Source organism: Scylla paramamosain, chromosome 5, assembly GCF_035594125.1.
Source record: "Scylla paramamosain isolate STU-SP2022 chromosome 5, ASM3559412v1, whole genome shotgun sequence".
Lineage (NCBI taxonomy): Eukaryota > Metazoa > Arthropoda > Malacostraca > Decapoda > Portunidae > Scylla > Scylla paramamosain.
Genome location: NC_087155.1, coordinates 34,857,556 through 34,879,814, shown reverse-complemented (window position 1 = coordinate 34,879,814; position 22,259 = coordinate 34,857,556). Strand labels below are relative to the sequence as shown.

Below are 22,259 nucleotides of genomic sequence, written 5' to 3'. Positions count from 1 at the left end.
ATGGATGGGGATGATAGGTGGAAATAGGTAGGTATATTTCATACAGGGACTGCCACGTGTGAGCCTTACAGCTTCCCTTATTTCTTACGTTCTTATGTTCTAGAGAGAGAGAGAGAGAGAGAGAGAGAGAGAGAGAGAGAGAGAGAGAGAGAGAGAGAGAGAGAGAGAGAGAGAAAACATTTACCAATTTTGCCGCTCTGGGTGGGGAGAGGTGAAAAAGGGAAGAGGAGGGAGGGAGGGCTTGTGGAAGGGGGAGGTGGGGAAGAAATGGAGACCTTGAGACCTTGGCGAGTTCGGTAATTAAATGTGTGTAATTACTGCGTGGTTGGAGGGTTTGTAAGTGGAGAGTGAGGGAGGGGAGTGCAGCGAGGGGAGAGAGAGAGAGAGAGAGAGAGAGAGAGAGAGAGAGAGAGAGAGAGAGAGAGAGAGAGAGAGAGAGAGAGAGAGAGAGAGAGAGAGAGAGAGAGAGAGAGAGAGAGAGAGAATGAACTGTGTGGTTGAACTGCGGTAGATTTCAAGTGGTAGGGAGGGAGGGAAGGAAGGGAGGGGTGGAGGGATGGAAAGTTGGAATAAGAGGAGGAGGAGGAGGAGGAGAGAAAGAAGGGAGAGGCAGTGGAGCTCCAGCAGACAATGGCAAGGGGACAATAGCACACATCTGGTCTCCTCCATCTACTCTCTTTCTCTTCCTCTCTGTGTCTCTCTTTTCTCATTCTCTCTTAATATCGCTTCATCTTTCCCTATTGTCTTCTTCCCCTTTGAGCTGTAACACGTTTTATGCCACCGGCGGCGCACTTTGAGAAATGCATTAAATCTACCGAGTGCTTGTTTTGATATACTTAACGGGGAATTTTCTTTTTCTTTTTCTTTTCTATGGGACAGCTGTAAAGTGGGACTGAAGGAAGGACGTGACGAGCGGGGCTGGGTAAGGAGGACAAAGGGCGGTGTAAAGAAAGGAGGGGATAGATAGGGTGGTGAGGATGCAACTGTGTAAGATGAGGAGTTTGTATCATCTGACAGACTATTGGGTCTTTTACTCGCTGTTATCATTTCAAGGAGGTGAACTGACGGACAAAGGACAGTATTAGGAAAGAAGAGCGATAAGAAATGGTGCTGAGGAGGCAACCCTGATGGCAGAAGAGCAGCATACTTAATAACCAAACAACTATGTAACTATGTGGCTGAACAAGGTTTATATTTCAAGACTAATTAACTAACTAAGACTAATTTAACTGCACACTGCTTTTATTCCAAAGATTAACTAAATAAATATCCAATTATCTAACAAACTAATTGACAGCTGTTTATATTTCAACCTAATGTAACCTAACCTAACCTAACTACTTAACTGATAACTCTACACTATTAACATTTCAAACACACGAGTTAATGAACAACCATAAGAAAGTGCGGGAAAGAAGAAGAAATCACAATACAAGTCTTTAACATCATAAGAGCAAGTCATCTCACTCTCACTAACTAACTGCCTGTCTCGCAAACTGCACGGCGTTAGCATCGCAAGGAGATGAACTTGGGCTCTCCCTTGCTTCAGTTCGATACCCTTTCTAATTTACTTACTCCACCCTCCTTTATCTCCTCTCTGATTGCTGTCTTCATTCCTTTCCCCTCCTCTGCCTGCCGTCCCGTCCCTTGCTCCTCTTCTCCCGTCTTTTCCTTCCCTAATATCGCTCTCTCTCCCCTCCCCTCTCCCCTTTTATCTCTCAAAGACGGGGTAGGCAATCCGTGCATTAAATCATCCGGAAAATTAAGTTATGCAGTCGCCGCTGACTCTCCCTAAGCGACTGGCTTATCCCCCCCACCTCTCTCTCTCTCTCTCTCTCTCTCTCTCTCTCTCTCTCTCTCTCTCTCTCTCTCTCTCTCTCTCTCTCTCTCTCTCTCACGTTCATTTCCTTAATACGTCTCTTCGCTAATTCCTCTTACGTCCCTCCTCGCTGCGTAACTCGAAAACAACACAAGACTCCCCTCCTGCTCTCCACTTGTCTCCTTTGCCCTCTCTCTCTCTCTCTCTCTCTCTCTCTCTCTCTCTCTCTCTCTCTCTCTCTCTCTCTCTCTCTCTCTCTTCCCCCGTTTTTCCCCTCTGCTCTTCTCCCTCACACTTATTTCGCCCTTAATGCTTCTCATCTCGCATTTTTAATCTCTGTTCATGTTCATCCAGCCCTACTCCTCCTCCTCCTCCTCCTCCTCCTCCTCTCCCTTTCTTTCTTCTCTTTTCATCTCTCCCCCCGTTCGTGTCTTATTCGTTCCCTCTCGACTTCTCTCCCTCCTCTCAATCACACTTTGCCTAACTATCTTTCTTCTCATCTATGTTTTTTTTCTTTTCTCTTTGTACGTGTTTATCTCTCTCTCTCTCTCTCTCTCTCTCTCTCTCTCTCTCTCTCTCTCTCTCTCTCTCTCTCTCTCTCTCTCTCTCTCTCTCTCTCTCTCTCAGCTTCTCAGTTACTTTCGCCTCCATCCTTCCTCCTATCTTTTTCATTTAGTTCTTCTCAATATTTTCCCTTTCCACCCTTCCATCTTTCCTTTTCATTCATTTTGCCTTCCTTTTAATCCCTCCCATCCTTCCTTCCTCCCTTTTCTTCACTCCCTCCTTTCCCTCCCCCTAACTCTACCCGATCTCGTCACAACACCCGCCCCTGTTTCCTCGTACCGAATGATCACGAAGGGGAGACGTCTCAGCAGGGATCCAGTGAAGCGCCCTTAACCTCCTCCCTCCCTTTCTCTTCCCTCCATCCCCCTTTTGACCTCCCACCTCCCCTTTTCTCCATTCCAAGTCACCGTAACTCTCTTCTCGACCCCTCTTCTACCCCCTCGTCGCCTCCTCCACCGCTCTTTCCTCTCCCTTCACGAGAGAAAAGGTCTTAATCATGAATGGCTATCACGAGACGATCCTGACGCAGCCACTGATGAGGAACCCCCTTAGGATATGAGCGTTAGGGAGCCTCAGAGCGTGGGCATCGTCAGGGAAGAGGAGAAAAGAGGAGAGGAGGAGAGAGAGAAGGAGGAAAGCTCTTAAAATGAATTAAATCGTGGTGAGTGTCTCGTTTTAAGTCCCTGAGGTGGCAGTGTGGGCTTCGCGGGCGGGGGGATGGGGAGAAGGGGAAGAGGGGAGAGAGGCTGAGTGAGTGGGTGGTAGTGAGAATCTCTAGAGAAAGATACCCACACTGTCTCCTATTTGGCCACCTTTTTCCTTTCACCTGCTGCTCCTCTTCTTCTTCCTCCTTCTCCTCTTCCTCCTCCTCCTCTTCCTCCTCCTTCCTTTTGTTTCGCCTCTATTTCTTCCTTCTCCTCTTTCTCCTTCTCTTTCTTTCTCTTTTGTTTTGTTGTTGTTGATGTTTTCCTTTCCTTTCTTCTTGTTCTCGTTCTTCTTGTTCTTGTTCTTGTTTTTCTTGTTCTTGTTCTTGTTTTTCTTGTTCTTGTTCTTGTTCTTCTTATTATTAGTTTTCCGTCCCTCCACAACTTTGAGAGAGAGAGAGAGAGAGAGAGAGAGAGAGAGAGAGAGAGAGAGAGAGAGAGAGAGAGAGAGAGAGAGAGAGAGAGAGAGAGAGAGAGAGAATGTTTATAGTTTTTGTATAATTCCCATTACATTTTTTCTTACTTTCTCATTTTCCTCTTACGTTTTTCTTTTCACCATTTAGTTCTCGACCATTCTTTCTCTCTCTCTCTCTCTCTCTCTCTCTCTCTCTCTCTCTCTCTCTCTCTCTCTCTCTCTCTCTCTCTCTCTCTCTCTCTCTCTCTCTCTCTCTCTCTCTCTCTCTAGTAGTCAAATAGTCCTCTCGGTGCGACCATCAGAGGGGGAATGAAGGGTCGTAATGGGAGGAGGAGGAGGAGGAGGAGGAGGAGGAGGAGGAGGAGGAGGAGGAGATGACGCCTCAATCACGTCTGGTGAGGAAGTGGTTATTACTGATTGTCGGAGAGGAGGAGGAAGAGGAGTAGGAGGAGGAGGAGGAGGAGGAGAGGAGGAGGAGGAGGAGGAGGAGGAGGAGGAGGAGGAGGAGGAGGATAAAATAAAAACAGACGAGAAAGATGTGATAAGAGAAGAATAAAAGAAGAGGAGACATAGCGGAGAGGGTAAAGAAATGAAGGAAGAAAATAAAGAATGGAGATAAGAGAGAGGATGACGATGAATGTTTGTAATAACATAAACAAACATCATACAAGGAAATAAGCAACTGAGTAAACAAGAAAAGTAATAATAACTTGTATTCTTAAAAAGGCAAGTAATATATAAGCTAACGAGGAGTAAAATAAATGACAAAAAAAGAAAAAGGAAAGGAAAGGAACAAAAGCATCTTGGCAAGGAAACCTGAGGGTGTAAGAGGAAGAGGGAGAAGGGAGCAGAGACAACAACGAGAGGAGAGAAGAAACAGGAGCAGAGGGAAAGAGAGACTGGGGGAGGGAGAGAGGGAGAGAGCGGCCAAGGGAGAGTACAGTAGTAAGAAGGGAAACTGAGAGGAGGGGAAAGAGAGACAAAGGGAGAGGGAGAATGAAAACCATTAAAAGGAAGGAAGAGAGAGAGAGAGAGAGAGAGAGAGAGAGAGAGAGAGAGAGAGAGAGAGAGAGAGAGAGAGAGAGAGAGTGGGGGGTGAGAGAGTGGGGAGGCAAAAGAGGGAGATAAAAGAGGATAAAGATGCTTAATAAAGTGAGAGTGAGGAATACGGTGAGAGGTTTGCGTGAGATATTAAATTTTCCCCCTCCTTTTTCTCCCTCCCAGCCCATCACTCCTGCCTCATATTTTGGCTTGTAACGTGAACTAAGTAATAGACTCTCTCTCTCTCTCTCTCTCTCTCTCTCTCTCTCTCTCTCTCTCTCTCTCTCTCTCTCTCTCTCTCTCTCTCTCTCTCTCTCTCTCTCTCTCTCTCTCTCTCTCTCTCTCTCTCTCTCTCTCTCTGTGTGTGTGTGTGTGTGTGTGTGTGTGTGTGTGTGTGTCGCAAGCATTCCTCCTTTCTTCAAACGTTACTCTTTCCCTTCATGTAGTCACGTTCGCCTGCTATCTCTCTCTCTCTCTCTCTCTCTCTCTCTCTCTCTCTCTCTCTCTCTCTCTCTCTCTCTCTCTCTCTCTCTCTCTCTCTCTCTCTCTCTCTCTCTCTCTCTTTCTCTTGATTTCTCCTTCAGTTTTCTATTAAAACCTTCCCGCAAACAACAAACCTCGCAGATATTTTTTTCCCCGAATAATTTATCATTACTTCCTGTTTTTTTATTAGAGGACAAATTACATAGGCAGAGAGAGAGAGAGAGAGAGAGAGAGAGAGAGAGAGAGAGAGAGAGAGAGAGAGAGAGAGAGAGAGAGAGTCTGTGTGTGTGTATCCAACTAGCTTATATAACTCTACAAGTGACGTCAACAAAAAAATAGGTCACCTCATCATACCATCTACTTTAAATGTCAAGTACACTTACATTTGAATTATCAAAGGTAAACACACACACACACACACACTTTTTTTTTCTATCTAATACTGCATCCTTGCCTTGCTTTGGATTGCCTTGCCTCGTGTTTTACCTTGTCTTGTTTTTCCTTGCCTTGCCTTGCCTTATTTTTGCTTTTCCTTGCATCGTTTCGTCTTCTGTTTCGTTATATTGTCTTTCTTACCTTGCCTTGCTTTACCTTGTCTTTTTTTGCGTTGTGTTGTGGGAGTCTTGCCTTTGTAACAACGCTCCCTAATGTGATTTTTACCTCTTTCATTTCTTTACTGTCTATATGCATTTTCTTCTTTGTGTTTATTATTTTTTTTATTTGTTTTCGTATTACTTTAGGTCTCTCTTATGAGGCGTGTTTAGCCCACTTTAGTACATACCGAATGCTTTAGATCAGGGGTTCTTAACCTTCTTTTTTTAGCTGCGAACCAAAGTTCTGTTTAGATTAACCATGGTGACCCATATACCTTTATAAACACACTTTCATTTAAAATTCAAATTATATCCAAAAGGCAAGAGTAGATATAGGCTGTTTTTTTCACCTCGACTAAATTGTCTATATCTCTATGATTTGTTTAGCCTTAAATGTTAATGACTCAGATATTCTGTACACAGTATCAATACTTTGATAACATTTTGAGTATGTATATTGGGAAAAAAAATTATGCACATATCCATGGCGACCCACTGAAATGCCTTGGCGACCCAACCTTGGGTTGCGACCCAGGGATTAAGAACCACTGCTTTAGATGCTTACTAGCTATTAATGCCAGATCATTAGGAAGCTTTAAAAGAACATTCGATTAATTTATGAATACTTACATAATGAATTTCTTTATCTTACTATCTTTCTCATTATTCTTTGTTAGGCAGCTTTGTGTCTTGCGTTATGAAAAACTCTAAAAAAAAAAAAGCTGATTTTACTTTCTTTCACAACAAAATCCTGTACTTCGTCTTTGAATCTTAACCGCACCTTTCACCTCATTCACATTTTTTTTTCCAGATGTTGAAAGTCATACTGGCGTCACGCATTTTCGTCGTAGACCAAGCGACACCACAGCGGTCAATATCGATCCCAGGGGTGAATGGGGATATCCAGGGGGTCGATAAATGGCTGGATGGTCTTAAGGGAATCGATAAATGTCGGGGAATCAATGGAGGGTTGATAAATGACGAAGGGCCAATTGGGGATCAAAGTTTTGGGGCTCCTTCAAAGTTCCATGGGGGTCCTTAGTTATCTGGAAGGTGAGGTGCCGACGGCAGGACAGTGTTAAAAGAGGTTGGATGGTCAGGCATTGTGGTGTGCTTCATAGGATCTCATTTAGTTGTGGTATTGTTAGTTTAAATAGTATAAGATAATCAGGACGGTGGGATAGTATTGGTAGGCATAGGACAGTCAGACGTTGGTGGGATATGCCTTAGGTAATCTCCGCCAGTTATAGTATTGTTAGTTGAAGTAGTATAGGGTTGTTAGGACGGCAGGGCAGCGTTACTAGAGGGTAGTTGATCAGACATTGTTGAGATCTGCTTTTGGTGATCTCCCATTAGTTGTGGTATCGTTGATTTAATCCTTTCTCTGTTATTTGACACAGCTTTCCTTAATCACTAACCACTCTGAAACATTTCTTCTTGTTTTAAAAGGTATCTCCAAACATTATACTGGCTGGAAATAAAAATAAAAAAAAATAATTCCTTTGTTGTAGGCGCTTATAAAGATTTCATACATTGTTTTTAGTGTCGCGAATTGTTGCATATCGCAGGAAGAGAGTTAAATAGCATAAGGAAGTCAGGCTGGTGGGATAGTATTACTAGGGATAGGATAGTCACGCATTGGTGAGATTTGTCTAAGGTGATCTTCGTTAGTTGCTGTATTGCTAATTTCAGTATTATAGTATATAATGAATGGTATAGTTTAGTAGTATGGCGTTGAGTAGAGAAAGTATATGGTATCGAGCTGCTTTTTTTTTTTTTTTTTTTTTTATTAAACCTTTTCGATTCGATGACCGATTTGAAGCTTCATGAAAGGATCTCTTAAATTAGGAGTCCGGGGATTTCTGTGTATATTGAGAAGAGAGTTTTTTATTCTGTTCAGTCATAGAAATGATTACTTTTTTCACTCCTATTAAAAAATGCACGTTTCAGAAAGTTATAGTACCTGTTACCAGCATAGTAGTAGTAACTCCAGTAGTAGTAGTAGTAGTAGTAGTAGTAGTAGTAGTGGTGGTAGTAGTAGTAGTTTGTGGTAGTAGTGCTAGAATTAGAAGTACAGCAGTAATGAAAACGATAGTAATAATCATAATAATAACAATTACAACAACAACCATCACCACCATCACCATCAACCAGCCAACCAACCACAGCAACAACAAAACACATCTTGAAGCACACAACACAAGTCAGTCCCACACACACACACACACACACACACACACACACACACACACACACACACACACACACACACACACACACACTAGTAGTATACAGAGGCGCTGGCTGTATTACACCCTTAATCCAAGTTCTTATCTGTAAAAGTGGCAGGAGCGGGAGTGAGGGCGGCGGGGAAAAGGGGAAAAAAGAGGGAAAGGAATGGCCGGAGGGTAGAGAAAAAAAGGCGGAAATGGTGGAAGGAAAAGGGGGAAGGGAGAGAAGGAGAGGAGGAGGAGGAGGAGAGAAGGGGAGCAGTGAGTGAGGGAAAGAGTAAATAAACAGAACCCAGAGATCAAGGCAGAGAGAGAGAGAGAGAGAGAGAGAGAGAGAGAGAGAGAGAGAGAGAGAGAGAGAGAGAGAGAGAGCGCGCATATGAGGGAGGTGGAAAATGAAGGGAAGGAAAAGGAAAGGAAGAGGAAGGGCCACAGAGAGAGAGAGAGAGAGAGAGAGAGAGAGAGAGAGAGAGAGAGAGAGAGAGAGAGAGAGAGAGAGGACGATAAAAATAAGGAAGGAAGGAGGAAGGCCAAAGCTTATTTTCACTACAGTAATTGTTGGTTGCTTTTGATCTTGATCCTGAGGTAATTGTCCAGAGAGAGAGAGAGAGAGAGAGAGAGAGAGAGAGAGAGAGAGAGAGAGAGAGAGAGAGAGACAGACGGAAGGAAAAAGAAAATTGACAAAAGTAGAAAAAGGGGACAGGAGATGAAAGAAAGACAGAAGGATATCGTATAGAGGAGACAAGGAAAAGTGGAGGATGGCGGGAATAGAGAGGGAAAAGGGAGGATAATCGTGTTAGGTGGAAGGGAGAAGGAACAAAAAAGAGATAAAAGGAACGAAGGGGGACGGAGGGGAAATTTGAATAAAGAAGAAGACAAAGGTAGAAAAAACGATAACGAACGGGAACAGGTGAACGGAGATATTGAGAGAGAGAGAGAGAGAGAGAGAGAGAGAGAGAGAGAGAGAGAGAGAGAGAGAGAGAATATGGCTGCAAGAGAGAGCTGTGTTTGGATGTGTAACTCTAGACATTATATTATAAAATTTCCCTAAACGTCTTTACCTTCAATAATACATACATATAAGATACATTAGCAGAAACACAAAGAAAGGTCAAATAATAGCACATTTGAGCTTAAGAGTCTTCACTTCTGCCTTCAGTGTTGTCCTTTGAAATGATCTGCACCACAACCTTATATTCGATTTGAGGAGAGGTTATACCAGTCATATAGTCAATGGTTTGTCAGTGATCACCGTCTAAAATAACATTAGGTGGGTTTGTGGATGAGGATGATGGGTGGAAGCTGTTATGTATCGTACAGGACTGTCACGTGTAGACCTATCGATTTTTTTTTTTTTTTAGTTTTGATTATTTACTTTTCTTCTTGTGTTCTATATTACCACATCTTCTGCATCTTCTTCAGTCACGCGCATCTCTCACATACATTCCTTCAGGGCATCCATAATCCTTCACGCTTCAAGACACTTATCCTCTAATTTTTTTAACGATTGCTTCTGAGATTCTGGAGACCGGCACCTTTCATTTTTTTGTTTATTTTGTTGCCCTTGGCCGGTATCCCTTCTGCATAAAAAGAAAAAAAATTCACTCCCCGTAACAAAAGCACAAGAAACACAACAACCAAGGCTACACAGCATACAACTCTCGTCCCAGCTTCTCCCACCCCCACACCCCACCTGCCCTTCTGTAGTCGTGTCCACCTCACCAGTCAACTTTAATATCCTAATGGCAGGGAAGGAAAAAAAAAATAATGAGGAATAATAGTGAAGGAAAAACGGTGTCTCCTTTTGATAGCGAGATAAATCAGCGGATGAACTCCAATGAAATGCGAAGTCTTTTGTGGGATTACGGATTTTGAGGGGATGGTGGTGGTGGTGGTGGTGGTGGTGGTGATGGTGGTGGTCTTTTGGGCTTCACGGTCACTGAAAGAGAGAGAGAGAGGGGCGGGGAGAGGGAGGTTGAGGGAAAAATATCATAGAATGGAGAACGTCGATAGAAAATGAACTGAGAATAATAGAGACGGGAAAATATAAAAGAATGAATAGGAAGTCAAGGATATAGAATAGACTGAGAAGCACAATGGTGTAAAAGGCAAGAGAGAGAGAGAGAGAGAGAGAAACTGTTCGTATTTTCATATATTCCCAACTATTTTCCTTCTTAGCCTTCTATATTTTGTTTTCCATTCTCCCTTACCTCTTTTATTTCTTTGCCACAATTGCTGAAGTACTACGTGGCACCAAAACTCCTTTATTTCTCCTCTGTGACCATTTCCATACATTGTCTTGATAAGGGAAATAGTATTCTCCGTTTTCTTTTGTCTTTCTCTTTCGGCCGCATCATCCTAGACTATTACATTTGGATAGGAAGGAGCCTTTGTCTTTACTATTCCACATCCCTTTGTCTTGATGGCGTGGCTTATCATAAACAGCATCATAAGGGCCAAAAGGTCTGTTGCTGTTTGTTCTTTCTTTCTTTATCTGCAGTGTCCGATGGTGTAATTGTAAGAGACAAGCCTCCCTGCTTTTTCTATCTTGATTTCTCACTCTTGTAGGCAAGAAAACACTTTGCTTTCTTGGGTATGTTACCTGATATAGCTTTTTTTCTTCTTCTTCGTGTCGCTTTCTTTCTTTTACTTTCTTCCTCGTTATGATCTTTATTTTCCTCCTCCGCTACCCCTTCCTCCTCCTCCTCCTCCTCCTCCTCCTCCTCCTCCTCCTCCTCCTCCTCCTCCTCCTCCTCCTCCTCCTTTATAACCTGCACCATGCGCCTAATCCTCCTTGCACAATCCTTTTCTTGTCCATTTTTTTCCTCTCCTTTCTCCTTCCTGCCTTCCTTCCTACGCACTTATACCCCTCTCTCTCTCTCTCTCTCTCTCTCTCTCTCTCTCTCTCTCTCTCTCTCTCTCTCTCTCTCTCTCTCTCTCTCTCTCTCTCTCTCTCTCTCTCTCTCTCTCTCTCTCTCTCTAAATTGAAGTAATATCTCTTCTGCCATCTCCTTACCGATAAGATAAAGAAAAAAAAAGAAAAAAAAAAGCAATGTAATGAGTGATAGCGCGCAACTGGCGAGCTAATCCGGTTAAGAGTGAAAATACAATTACGGGCGCGGCAGTTTTGTTGCAGCCTGGAGGGGGACTAAGGACGCCATTATGGGAGCCTGGAGCGTGGGAATAAAGGGTTGGGTTCGCTCTGATTCCTCGGGACGATATGGCGAATCATTTCTGCATCGCCTCCTCTTCCAGAGAGAGAGAGAGAGAGAGAGAGAGAGAGAGAGAGAGAGAGAGAGAGAGAGAGAGAGAGAGATTTGTTCATGCAAGTCGTTATCATGTATTTTTCTTTCACTGAATTTCCAGAATTTAATATATCTTTATTATTTGTGATTGATATTTTTCTTACAGTTTGATTATACGTGAAAGATTCAGTGGTACCAGCAGAGAGAGAGAGAGAGAGAGAGAGAGAGAGAGAGAGAGAGAGAGAGAGAGAGAGAGAGAGATTAATTTTGCCTTCATCACCGCTTCAAGGAGATCATTATCCTTCACTGCTAGAGAAATAAATAAGAAAAAAACATAATCGCCCATATATCATCCTTCATTCTATAACAAATTGTCTTAATAACAAGGTACAGTTTGAAAATATCACCTTTTTTTTTATATATATATATATTTCTTGATTTTTCCACGGTGATACTCAGAAAGTGTTTTGTAAAGGGTACGATGAACCCTTTAGCGTCTTCTTGCTGCTGTCAGTCTTGGGAGGAATCAGCTGTTGCTTCCCGTGGGTTCCTGTCGCGGCGCATCTGGCTTAACGGGAAACAGGCTTATTGGAAGAGAGAACACCGAGGATAGACAGGTGTATTATTAGTGTGTGTGCGGATACGTAGAGAGATTTTCTTATTCACTCTACGGGATTTTGATTTTTATAGATGAGTTAAATGCAGTGGTTTTTATTTATGTTTAGTCTCTCTCTCTCTCTCTCTCTCTCTCTCTCTCTCTCTCTCTCTCTCTCTCTCTCTCTCTCTCTCTCTCTCTCTCTCTCTCTCTCTCTCTCTCTCTCTCTCTCTCTCTCTCTCTCTCTCTCTCAATTTACATAGATACCTACACTATATAGGTATGCTGACTACATGTTCATATGGATCGTAAAAATAAAAAAAATAGAGGTTGGAGTTGTTGACAAGCTACACTACACTACCTTCCTTCTCCGAACGATTGTGTTCGAGATATGTTGCTTGTTTTGATATTACCATCTTCAGTATAGGTGCTGTGGACGTTGACATAGGTGCTTCGTTCAGATAACAGAATTATCGCAATGAATCCTGCAATGGATGAGAAACTAATGGCGGAGATACGGATGCTCAAAGGGACCGACATCATTGACATCCTCCAGAGAACACCGCGGCCCTTCGGTCGGTGCACCAGGTTCATCTTGGGCTCCAACCACCTGGCGGTGCAGGAGGCGCTCCGCCCTGGGGAGGGCATGGTGTGCGGTATTGAGCACGCGGGGGTGAACCATGCAGTGGCGGTCTACCACTGTCCGGACGGTCACTACGTGTACTACGACAATGAGAACTAACCTCCGGACGCCAACTTTCACGCCTTCTGTTCCCGCTTCGGAGTACAGCGTCGCTTCATCAAAAGGGTGTATACCAACACCAAGGGTCTGGTGTACGCCACTTGCGCCTACCACGCCCTCACCTTTCTCGACTTTGCTGTTCGGTGTCGGCAGACCAACGCGTTCAGGATGATGACGGAATTCAAGAGGTACCTCGGATCTCACCCGGATGTGAAGGTTATTCTCAACATTCAGGCGATGCTTAGCGAGTTCCAGCACGACCTGAGCCTCTCCATCAGGGACACTTACAACGCACGAAGCATTGTGCCAGCAGTAAATTACCTATTTAATCCTCACCCTTATCTGCAAACCCGCATCCCCCGCGTAGTGAACCAGCCACCCTCACAGCTGTACCAATCCTCGCCTCGCTCACAGTAGACGCTGCAGTATTATCTCCAACAATGGCGTCATCAGCCCCCGCCCGCGTAACAATATCGCCAGTGAGGATAATGTTAAGTAATCAATTTGCTTCTTTGGAATGTAAATGGCAAATGAGACTTCTGTCTTGTGTAACTCACACTGCTTACTGCCATGTCAAATTGTTTCTTTACATAACCGCGTGAAACGAAATGCGTACAAAGTTTTTCTAATATTATTATTGAAAGATATTTGACAACTTCTACATGCAAGAATCCGTAATGAAAGAAAATTGTAACTTTTATAAGCAAGAATACTTTATCCAATAGCGACGTACTCAAAGTATGTGGTTAAGAATAACTTTCACTATTGGCATATGAGGTTTTCGCTTCTTTTTTTTTTTTTTTTTTTTCTATGCACGCTGCTCATATAAATTTGAAGTACTGAATGGGGAACTGGTACTCCCGCGAGGCAGTACTTTGTTTTAGCAAGTGATGATACAAGTTCTTGAAGTAATGTAAATTTCAAAAGTTTCAGGAAACCGTAATAGATTACATGTATAATACACACACACACACACACACACACACACACACACACACACACACACAGAGAGAGAGAGAGAGAGAGAGAGAGAGAGAGAGAGAGAGAGAGAGAGAGAGAGAGAGAGAGAGAGAGAGAGAGAGAGAGAGAGAGAGAGAGAGAGAGAGAGAGAGAGAGAGAGAGAGAGAGAGAGAGAGAGAGAGAGAGAGATTTAACTTTCATTAGGACTTTATAATCTTGTCTAATACGTTCAAAGGTGTGATATGTAACAATCGTTCTTGGAGTGCTGTGACACTCATCCACGTGATAGCTGTGTTAACAGCGGCAAGCGACTCACCCTCAACGTGGCTTCCCTGCAGTCAGGACGCAGATGCAAGCTTTTTATGAATTTAATTACTTTTCTGTTGCCGTTGTAAAGTGTTTTGTGTGCGTAGTTGTGTGAGTTGGCGTGTGCGCATGCGTAATAAAGGGATAAGGAATAATTAAAAAAACATACTGAGACTAGCATCTATTAAGTAGCATGAATAGGGCTTGAAAACTTATGCCATCGACAGTACCAGTTTTCTCTGTTGTGGAGGCGTCCTGAGGATTACGGCGCCCCTCCCCGCGCGGCGAGTATGTTCTCGATGGAATAGGGAACAACCGCCTCGTGGCGCTCCCCTTCCCTCCCATCCACCCGGGGCTGCTGGACAAGACTCTTCCTTTTATACCCTGCATTATAGATCGCGATTCAAGGTTCCTCTTCCCGTCTTCCTCGCGTCCCTGCCGGTTCCGGAAGGTGCATACTGAAGTAGACGTTTCTGCAACAAGTTCAAACTGAGACGATTGTTGTTGGGCGGATTAACGTGAATGCATTTTGCAAGAAACGTAATGGCGGATCTCAACTTCTGCAAGTCGTCAAACTTGAACCGAAAATAATCAAGGGGGTTTTCAGACTTGAGTCTCTGTGCTTCTCGAGTTTGTAATCTTTTGCTCTAGTTTCGGGAAATGTGTTCAGCGTGGGAGATGGGCTGCGGGAGCAGTACAATAGCGGCGCAGTTTAAGGTTTTGTGGCATTCTGAAGACGGAAAAAAATGTTGAGGTAAAATATCATAAACTCGTAACCGGTTGTTTGTTCGCACAAATTGTACTCCTTTCAAATATTTATCAATTTTAGACAACTTTCCATTTTTTTTTTTTTTTCTTATTCGCATGAATGAAAAATAAGTAGTTTCCGATTATCAGGAAATCTTGTTGGTGATGGATATTGCCATTTCGTTGTTTGTTTAGTGAAGGTATTTCCATAGCACCGCATATATATTTATTAACTAATTTTTATATTGTTTTTCATTTTACGCACATACAAGCTCGACTCACACAAACAACACACAGGAGTACAACATTGCCTGTCCACAATTGCACACCCACACCGCGCGTGCCACATTGATAAAAGTAAAAGACCAATCTCCTCACCGTCTAAATCAACTTGACTTCGTTTCTCGCACGTCTATTTGCCCAAGAATTGAACCCGTATTTTACCAAGAACTTAGTCCCCGATATTAACACCCACGGACGAGTGCGCGAACACGGAATCCGAGAAATGACATCGTTAGGAAGGCATTATCCGCCAGCGACCCCGCCATTACTTCGCGACTTGTTAGGGCACGCGTGTGTATGTCTCTGTGTGTGCGTGCGTGTGTGTGTGTGTACAGCCCACTGATGGAAGACTTGTTCAGGTGTAATCTGCAGCCCCACGTGGACCACTAAGCCACGGAAGGTTTAGCGCTAATGATGCACTGGAACCATGTCACTTCCCACGTTCTGTTCACGCGCATAGGGTGGAGTTCGAATTGACGGTAATGGTGGTGGTTGTGGTGGTGCCAAAAGTAAGAAGGGAGAGGGACGTGTGTGTGGTTTCTCCAGGGCTACAGTAAGGTGTTGTAATTGTAGCTGAAAGGATGAAAATTTTATTCCAGTACATGGGAGTTGCTTTGGCGATAGGAGTGTTACCATCTCAACCTTGGCCCATTATATTTTATCTATACACTAGATGAACTCTATTGTCTATGAGTTAGTGATATACATAAAGAAAAAAGTAGTAACAATAGTGACGGTACTAGGAAACAGTGATAGAGAGAAAGAAAAACAGGCAAAAACCACAAACACTACGTAAAAAAACATGAATAAAAAAAAAATTCATGACCGTAATAAAACCGCGCGAAGATTAATATTGGTGGGGATGAGTGAGGGAAAGACGCATAATTAAAGCCCAACACTCGCCTTACCAGCGCTGTTTAGTATCACGCTCGAGCAGGCCCGGTGATGGAGTGTGTTTCGAAACGCCACATCACTGCGTCAGCTCTGTACAACACCTCGTTATTAGTGCGAGTGACAGTGTGCGGCGAGGAGACAATTATGGTTTGGAGAAAGTTTACCTAATTACTCGTGCCTCGCCACCGCCTCGTTACGTCATAATCACCACCGCCACAATTACGGAACAGCCTCATTACCATTACTACCACCCACATTATATTATTACTACCATTACTACCACCGCGTTACGCTTATCATTAGCGTCATTGCACGATCACCATTATTAGAAAAAATTTGCTTCTTTTTCAGATTTGTTTTTTTTTTTTTTTTTTTTTTGTGGAATTACTACCGCCACATCATTGTCTTCACCATGATTACCATCACGTTATCCTTATCATCATCATCATCATCATCATCATCACCATCATGATCATCATCATCATCAAAAAATATATTGGCTTTTCTCTCGAACTTTATATTCATTACTTGCTTTCTTTCTTTCTTTTTTTGTGTGTGTATGGTAGAAGAGGAGCGGCTTCGCAATCAGGCCTCTTATGTATTTTGTTTTCCCCATGACACACACACACACACACACACACACACACACACACACACACACACACACACACACACACACACACACACACACACACACACACAGTCACCACCATACACCTTATTCAAAGACACACCAACCTTACGAAAATCATCAAAGTTACTCAAGATCCTACCTATTAATATAAAAAACACCACATAACACAGATCAATGACCTTTCTACAGTAAGTTCAATCCCCTCCATTCTCCCTTCCCATCCAACCATTCCCTCTCATCCACACCTGTACCTTCCACACGCCCATTGCCATAAAAGGTAAGGATGGACATAAAAAAAAAAAAGGGAAAAAAAGAGCCACCTCATTTTTCTCCTCCTTTGCACCTGCTTGAAGAACTTTGAGGAAGAAGAGGAGTGTCAGTAAGAGGGGAGAAGGAGCGAGAAGGAATATAAATGAGCCGTGGAGTAGAGATGAGATGAAGAGAAATGAAGAAGGTGCAGAAGAAATCATCGTGGAAAACATAAGACGTGGAAAATGAGAGGAAAAAAGAATATTCATGGTAGAATTGCATATAAAAGAGAGAGGAAAGAAATGCAAATGGGCAAAGAAGTGCAGTCAGACTCACGAGACTGCAAAGGAAAAAAAGGAGAGAAAAAAAGAAAAGATAAAAAAAAAGAACAGTGAACCGCACAAAAATATAAAGTAAAAATACAAGAAATAAAATACAAATACCCACAAAAAAAAAAAGCAGACACACGAGACGAAAGCAAGAAAAGAAAAGAAAAAATTGGCATTCATATAAAAAAATAACAAAAAGACCAATAAAAAACAAAAAATGAATAAATAAATAAAACCACGAGCTATATTAAAAAAAAAAAAAAAGATACTTATCAATGAATGAATGCCAGAGGAAAAGGTGAGCTTGCAAAACGTCCGGGAGGTGAAAACATGTAGCTGACGGCGCGATTCCAGGGAATTACCGGCGTCTCCTGCTCCTCCTTATGCAGCAGACGGCCGTGTGTGAGGAGGCGAGGAGGAGGAAGCGTGGAGGTGTGCCGGGTGGGAGGAGGAGAGACAGAGGGCGCTTGTGGGCTTGTGGGGGCCGAGAGAGGGAGGAAAAGCGGAGGTGTGCGGGGTGGGAGGAGGAGGGACGGAGCACTCGTGTGCTTGTGGGGCCGAGAGGGGACCGAGTGGTTGCTAGGAGGGGGGCAAGGGACCTGTGTGAATGCTGGACTTGTCAGCCGTCACGTGGTGTGTATGCGAAGCCCTTCATGACACCAAGGAGTTTTCCTGTTTTGTGCTTGTCCGCGTGTGCATCCAACCACCTGCACACACACACACACACACACACACACACACACACACACACACACGTCTTCATTGCTCTATTTCGCCAAGTTGTATTTTCCTCCCTTTTCTGTCACTATTTGTGTGTGTGTGTGTGTGTGTGTGTGGGTGGGTGTTGGTAAATCAGTGCTATGGTTAATATTTTCCGCCCTATAGGACACCCATTTCCATGTAGTTATTCGTAAATAATGGATCATGCCATCATTGTCTGCGTCATTACAATATATTTTTGTTTAATTCGCCAATAAAGGCTGGTAATAGTAGCCAGAGTAGCACTGGTGTTTATGATGATAGTTATTGTTTATTGTATTGCTATTATTATTATTATTATTATCGGTCAGAATTTTTATTATTAGTAGTAGTAGTGGTAGTGGTAGTGGTAGTAGTAGTGGTAGTAGTGGTAGTGGTTGTGGTGGTGGTGGTAGTACTAGTAATGTAGTTTTTTGCTACGATTGCCATTATTTTTATTATTGCAATTACTGTCACCACTTTTAGCATTATTTTCTGTTATAAAAGACATCAACTACTACCAGTACTACTACTACTACTACTACTACTACTACTACTACTACTACTACTACTACTACCACCACCATCATCACCACTACCACCACCATCACCACTACCACAACCACCACTACTACAACCACCACTATAACTACATTTACCAATATTACGTTATATATCCATTTATATTTGAGGAAACAATACGAAAATATTTGAGAGCAAACTGACGGAGCTGGAGCGAACGGGTGATGGAGGTGGGTGGGTTGGGCGCTGGGGAAGAGGGACAAAGAGAGAAGCACCTCCCTCCATCCTGCCAGCCCTCCCTCCCTTGCTCCCTCCCTTCCTTCCTTCCTCCCACGGCTACACACAATGATAGCTTAATAGATGTAATCAGGCACCGATATTTGAGCCGGAATACTTGATTAGGGAAGTGCAATAGAGTTGGAGCCTCCCCTGTCGTGTTCGGGGCCTTTGGTTAATACTCCACACGGCTTGTCCTTTTGCACCCCGACCCAGTTTGATATTCGGTCTTCATTGCACCTTGTATTACACAAACTTGCCCTCGTGCCTCTGTTCAGTTCTCGCAAATGTTAGAGATGAGTGTGAATCTCTTAGGTGTGGTGAATAATTTACTGCGCTGTGGGGAAATGTAAGCGTTCATAATAAAAGAGTTACGATTCTATTTACTTTTGAATATTTTGGCTGGCGTACTTAGACAGGAAGAGCGTATGCCTCGGATATTACATTTGAAACTTCTGTTTGAGGATGATGGGAATTAAAATTACTGTCTGATGATGATGGAGTTGAGTTGATTGATTAGTGATGGGACTGAAATGATTGTTTGGTGATGATTGGGGGGGTTGAAACTATTGCTTAATGACAATGGGTTGAAGTGACTTGGGTTGGAATGGCTGTTTGATGATGGTCATGAAGTGACTGTTTATTGATAAGGGTTGAAGTGGCTCCTTGTTGATTGGGGTTGAAACTTCTGCTTGGTGATGAGAGGGCTTGAAAGTACTGCTTGGTGATGTGGAGTTGCCGTGTGGTGGCCGAGCGTCGCCTCTCCCCCCGATGTCACTGTCAGGTCCTCAATGCGGCCATTAGCGACACTTGTGATGGGTATTAAAGCTTTTAGCCTCCGTGTGCAGACAACGCGTCGTCGACATGTGGTTCTAAAGTATCCTAGAGACGCTTCCATCTACCAATTTTTGCCTAAGGAGCGAGGAAAAAGTGTTAAACCAGATGCATTAAGTCTTCATATTTCGTGTATTGTGGGACGTTTCATTCATTATGATACTTGTATTTAAAATGGAGAATTATTTACAGTTACGAGCGAGAGTATTAAGTAGAACGCCAGAGTCAGGCGTGCGTATTTACCTGCAAATTCATGTGATAGAAAAAAAAATCTAAAGAAAAAAAAAAAACTGCACAGATTTGACCCAAGTGGGAAATAAATAAATATGGGATGGTATCTATTTCTGAAGTTCCTCCCCCTGACACTTCACTGCTGCAGGTTGTCTCGCTTTAAACACACGGATACTGTCTTTCTCCTTTTTTTTTTTTTTTAGAACTTTAACTCAAGTGCCGTTGTCGTGAGGGTGTAAGTCTACTGGAATAATAGCAAGGGTCTTTAAACTGACATCTGCTTATCGGCTCCTCGACACATCCCGCCTTGCTTGTGTATCGCCTGCCAATGAGGTCAGAATCACGGGCTCATTATTCAGCGTTGTGTCTCGCCAGATGTAGGCTTCATGTCAAGGAAAGTGTAGCATGTGTAACGTACAAGGTAATAAATATCTCGCAGGCCTTTGTGTGTGTTAATTGCTGCCTCTGAAAGCCCGTGAGAACAATGGACTAAACATAAACATTTGAGGAGAAACGCAAAATTCGTATCGGTCATGAATGAAATCTTCTGGGCCGTGCATTCTGAGGCATTCTGTTACGTTGTATTTATTTTAGGCTCTATTCACTTCACTTCGTTTCATAATATTTGTCGAGTTTTTTCATGAACAAAAGAGGCCGGTTAATTACTTCAAAATACTCAACTTCTTTGGGAAGTATTAAGAAAAATCAATAAAGTCAGGTCAGTTTGTATCCTGACACTCTTCACCCTCCAGTTTTGAAAGGATATTCCATTTAGGGAGGCAATAAAAGTAATGAAAACAAACCAAGTTTTCCAAATAAATGAATGGCTGGATGAAAATACACCTGATAAAAGAACGATAGTGAATAAGTTTAATATGTACAATGGAGTCACGAGACGAAAAGGATTACAGTCATTATGTAAGAAAATTAATCTTACCATGACAATAGCATTAGAATACAAAAAAAAAAAAAAAAAATTATATATATATATATATATATATATATATATATATATATATATATATATATATATATATATATATATATATATATATATATATATATATATATATATATATATATATATATATATATATATACACACACACACAACACAGGTGAATGAACTGAGTGACACAGAAGACAGTCAAGTAATGGCAGAATCTAAAATGAAATTTGAAAAGCGATTGCGAAGTTACAGTTTCATAAGAGAAAAGTCAGGAGCTTTCCTCAAGTCTTCAAGCATTTCGACGACTCAAGCTTGAAAGGACAGTGAAAACATCTTTTGAAGAATTTTAATAACAGACATAATCGAGTCAGAGGTTGGATGAGGAAGAGCGAGAGAGAAAATTGCTGAACCGCACTCACATTTTTCATTTTTTTTTTTTTTTTTCTCAGCGACAGTTAAAAAATCATCTTTCGTAATTGTAGCATAGTTATTAAAGTCGTCTTGGTGGAGGAAAGAAAGATAGATAATAGAAATAATGACATCTATAGAGAGAGTATTTCTTCGGTAATCCTTTTGATGATTTTAGTATTTGCAGGAAAGTTACTAATCCCGTGTGGGTCGGGGAAAGGTGGAGCGACCGAAGAGGAAAGACCTATAGAGACTTTTCTTTTTTTTTAGTGATCTTAATGGTGAAAAACTGAGATGTTGGATAATATATCAAGCAAACTCGAGGGCTGCTATATAAATAAAATATCTGGAAATAGGGAATTTTTCATAATCTTTAAACCCCAGAGATGGAAGAAAAGTGAAGGAAAATACGTAAATAACCAGAGGCCACTTACCTTGGGTGGGTGGAGTCATACAGCGCGGACAGACGGGACCATCATCTTATTGGGTCAGGTAGCGGCAACCAGCCCTTGTGTTCCTCGCTGAAATACTGGCGAGCCTGTAAGTCAGTCAGTCAGTGCAGGGACGCGGGTGGCGGTGCCTGGAGCAGCCGCAGGACACTCGTGATTGCCCAATTTTGCCGAGAAAACTGCAGATCCTCAGGCGGCTCCAGCAATTGTGTTTGTTTGTGATGGGTCTTGCTGATGTGTTGTGAATGAGATGTGATCTAAGGTACCAGTACATGGTCATAATCGGTTTGAAAGCCTACCATAAATTGCACAAGCGCGCGCGCGCACGCACACACACACACACACACACACACACACACACACACACACACACACACACACACACACACACACACACACACACACACACACACACACACACACACACACACACACACACACACTGCGAGCAGCTGCCGTTTCTCTTTGATACAAAGAAACAATGTGAATTGTTGATTGTGTCTGTTAAACAAAGCGAGGGACGCTTACAACAAGCGTGATGCAGAGGCAGCCAGATACAAGGAGCTCAAAGACCTGAGCTTGCACGGACGTCTTCTTGCATCTGCTTCATAAAGACTCAAATCTCTTAGACTGAAATTACTCACTGGCTTGACTTTTGATATAACAGAGAAGAAACAGCGAATGTTAGTATAACACAGTACTTTGATTTTACAGGAGTAGAGGAAATAAAATTTTCAGGTTTAACACTGTAGTGTAGAGTGCACTTCAGTTAACTTCGCAAATCGATTAATATTTACCAGAAATGCTAACTAAGAGAAACGTCTATGAGATAAGTACAGCTCGCCGCTCAGAGCACAGCCGCGAGAAAGAAGCACCATTGCAGGCAGCTGGTCAGTCCTAGGATTTCATGGTGAGAGGAGCGTTACTCCTACGCCTCGACAAAGCCCTGAGCCGCTTCCCCTGAGCACACTGTCGCACACGTACAAACAACGTGCCCTGGGCGCCAGCACAGCCTCAAG

The 22,259-nt window shown here is 42.8% G+C and overlaps 1 protein-coding gene across 1 annotated transcript in view; it reads left to right on the top strand.

The window, feature by feature from the left end:
* LOC135100983 (uncharacterized) overlaps positions 1-6,549 on the top strand; it is a 303,304-nt gene extending 296,755 nt beyond the window's left edge. Inside the window, exon 6 of the mRNA XM_064004599.1 lies at positions 6,431-6,549. Within this exon, the coding sequence (XP_063860669.1) occupies positions 6,431-6,437 (7 nt within the window). The 3' untranslated portion in view covers positions 6,438-6,549. The remainder of the gene's footprint in view (positions 1-6,430) is intronic.
* The last annotated feature ends 15,710 nt before the right edge of the window (positions 6,550-22,259 follow it).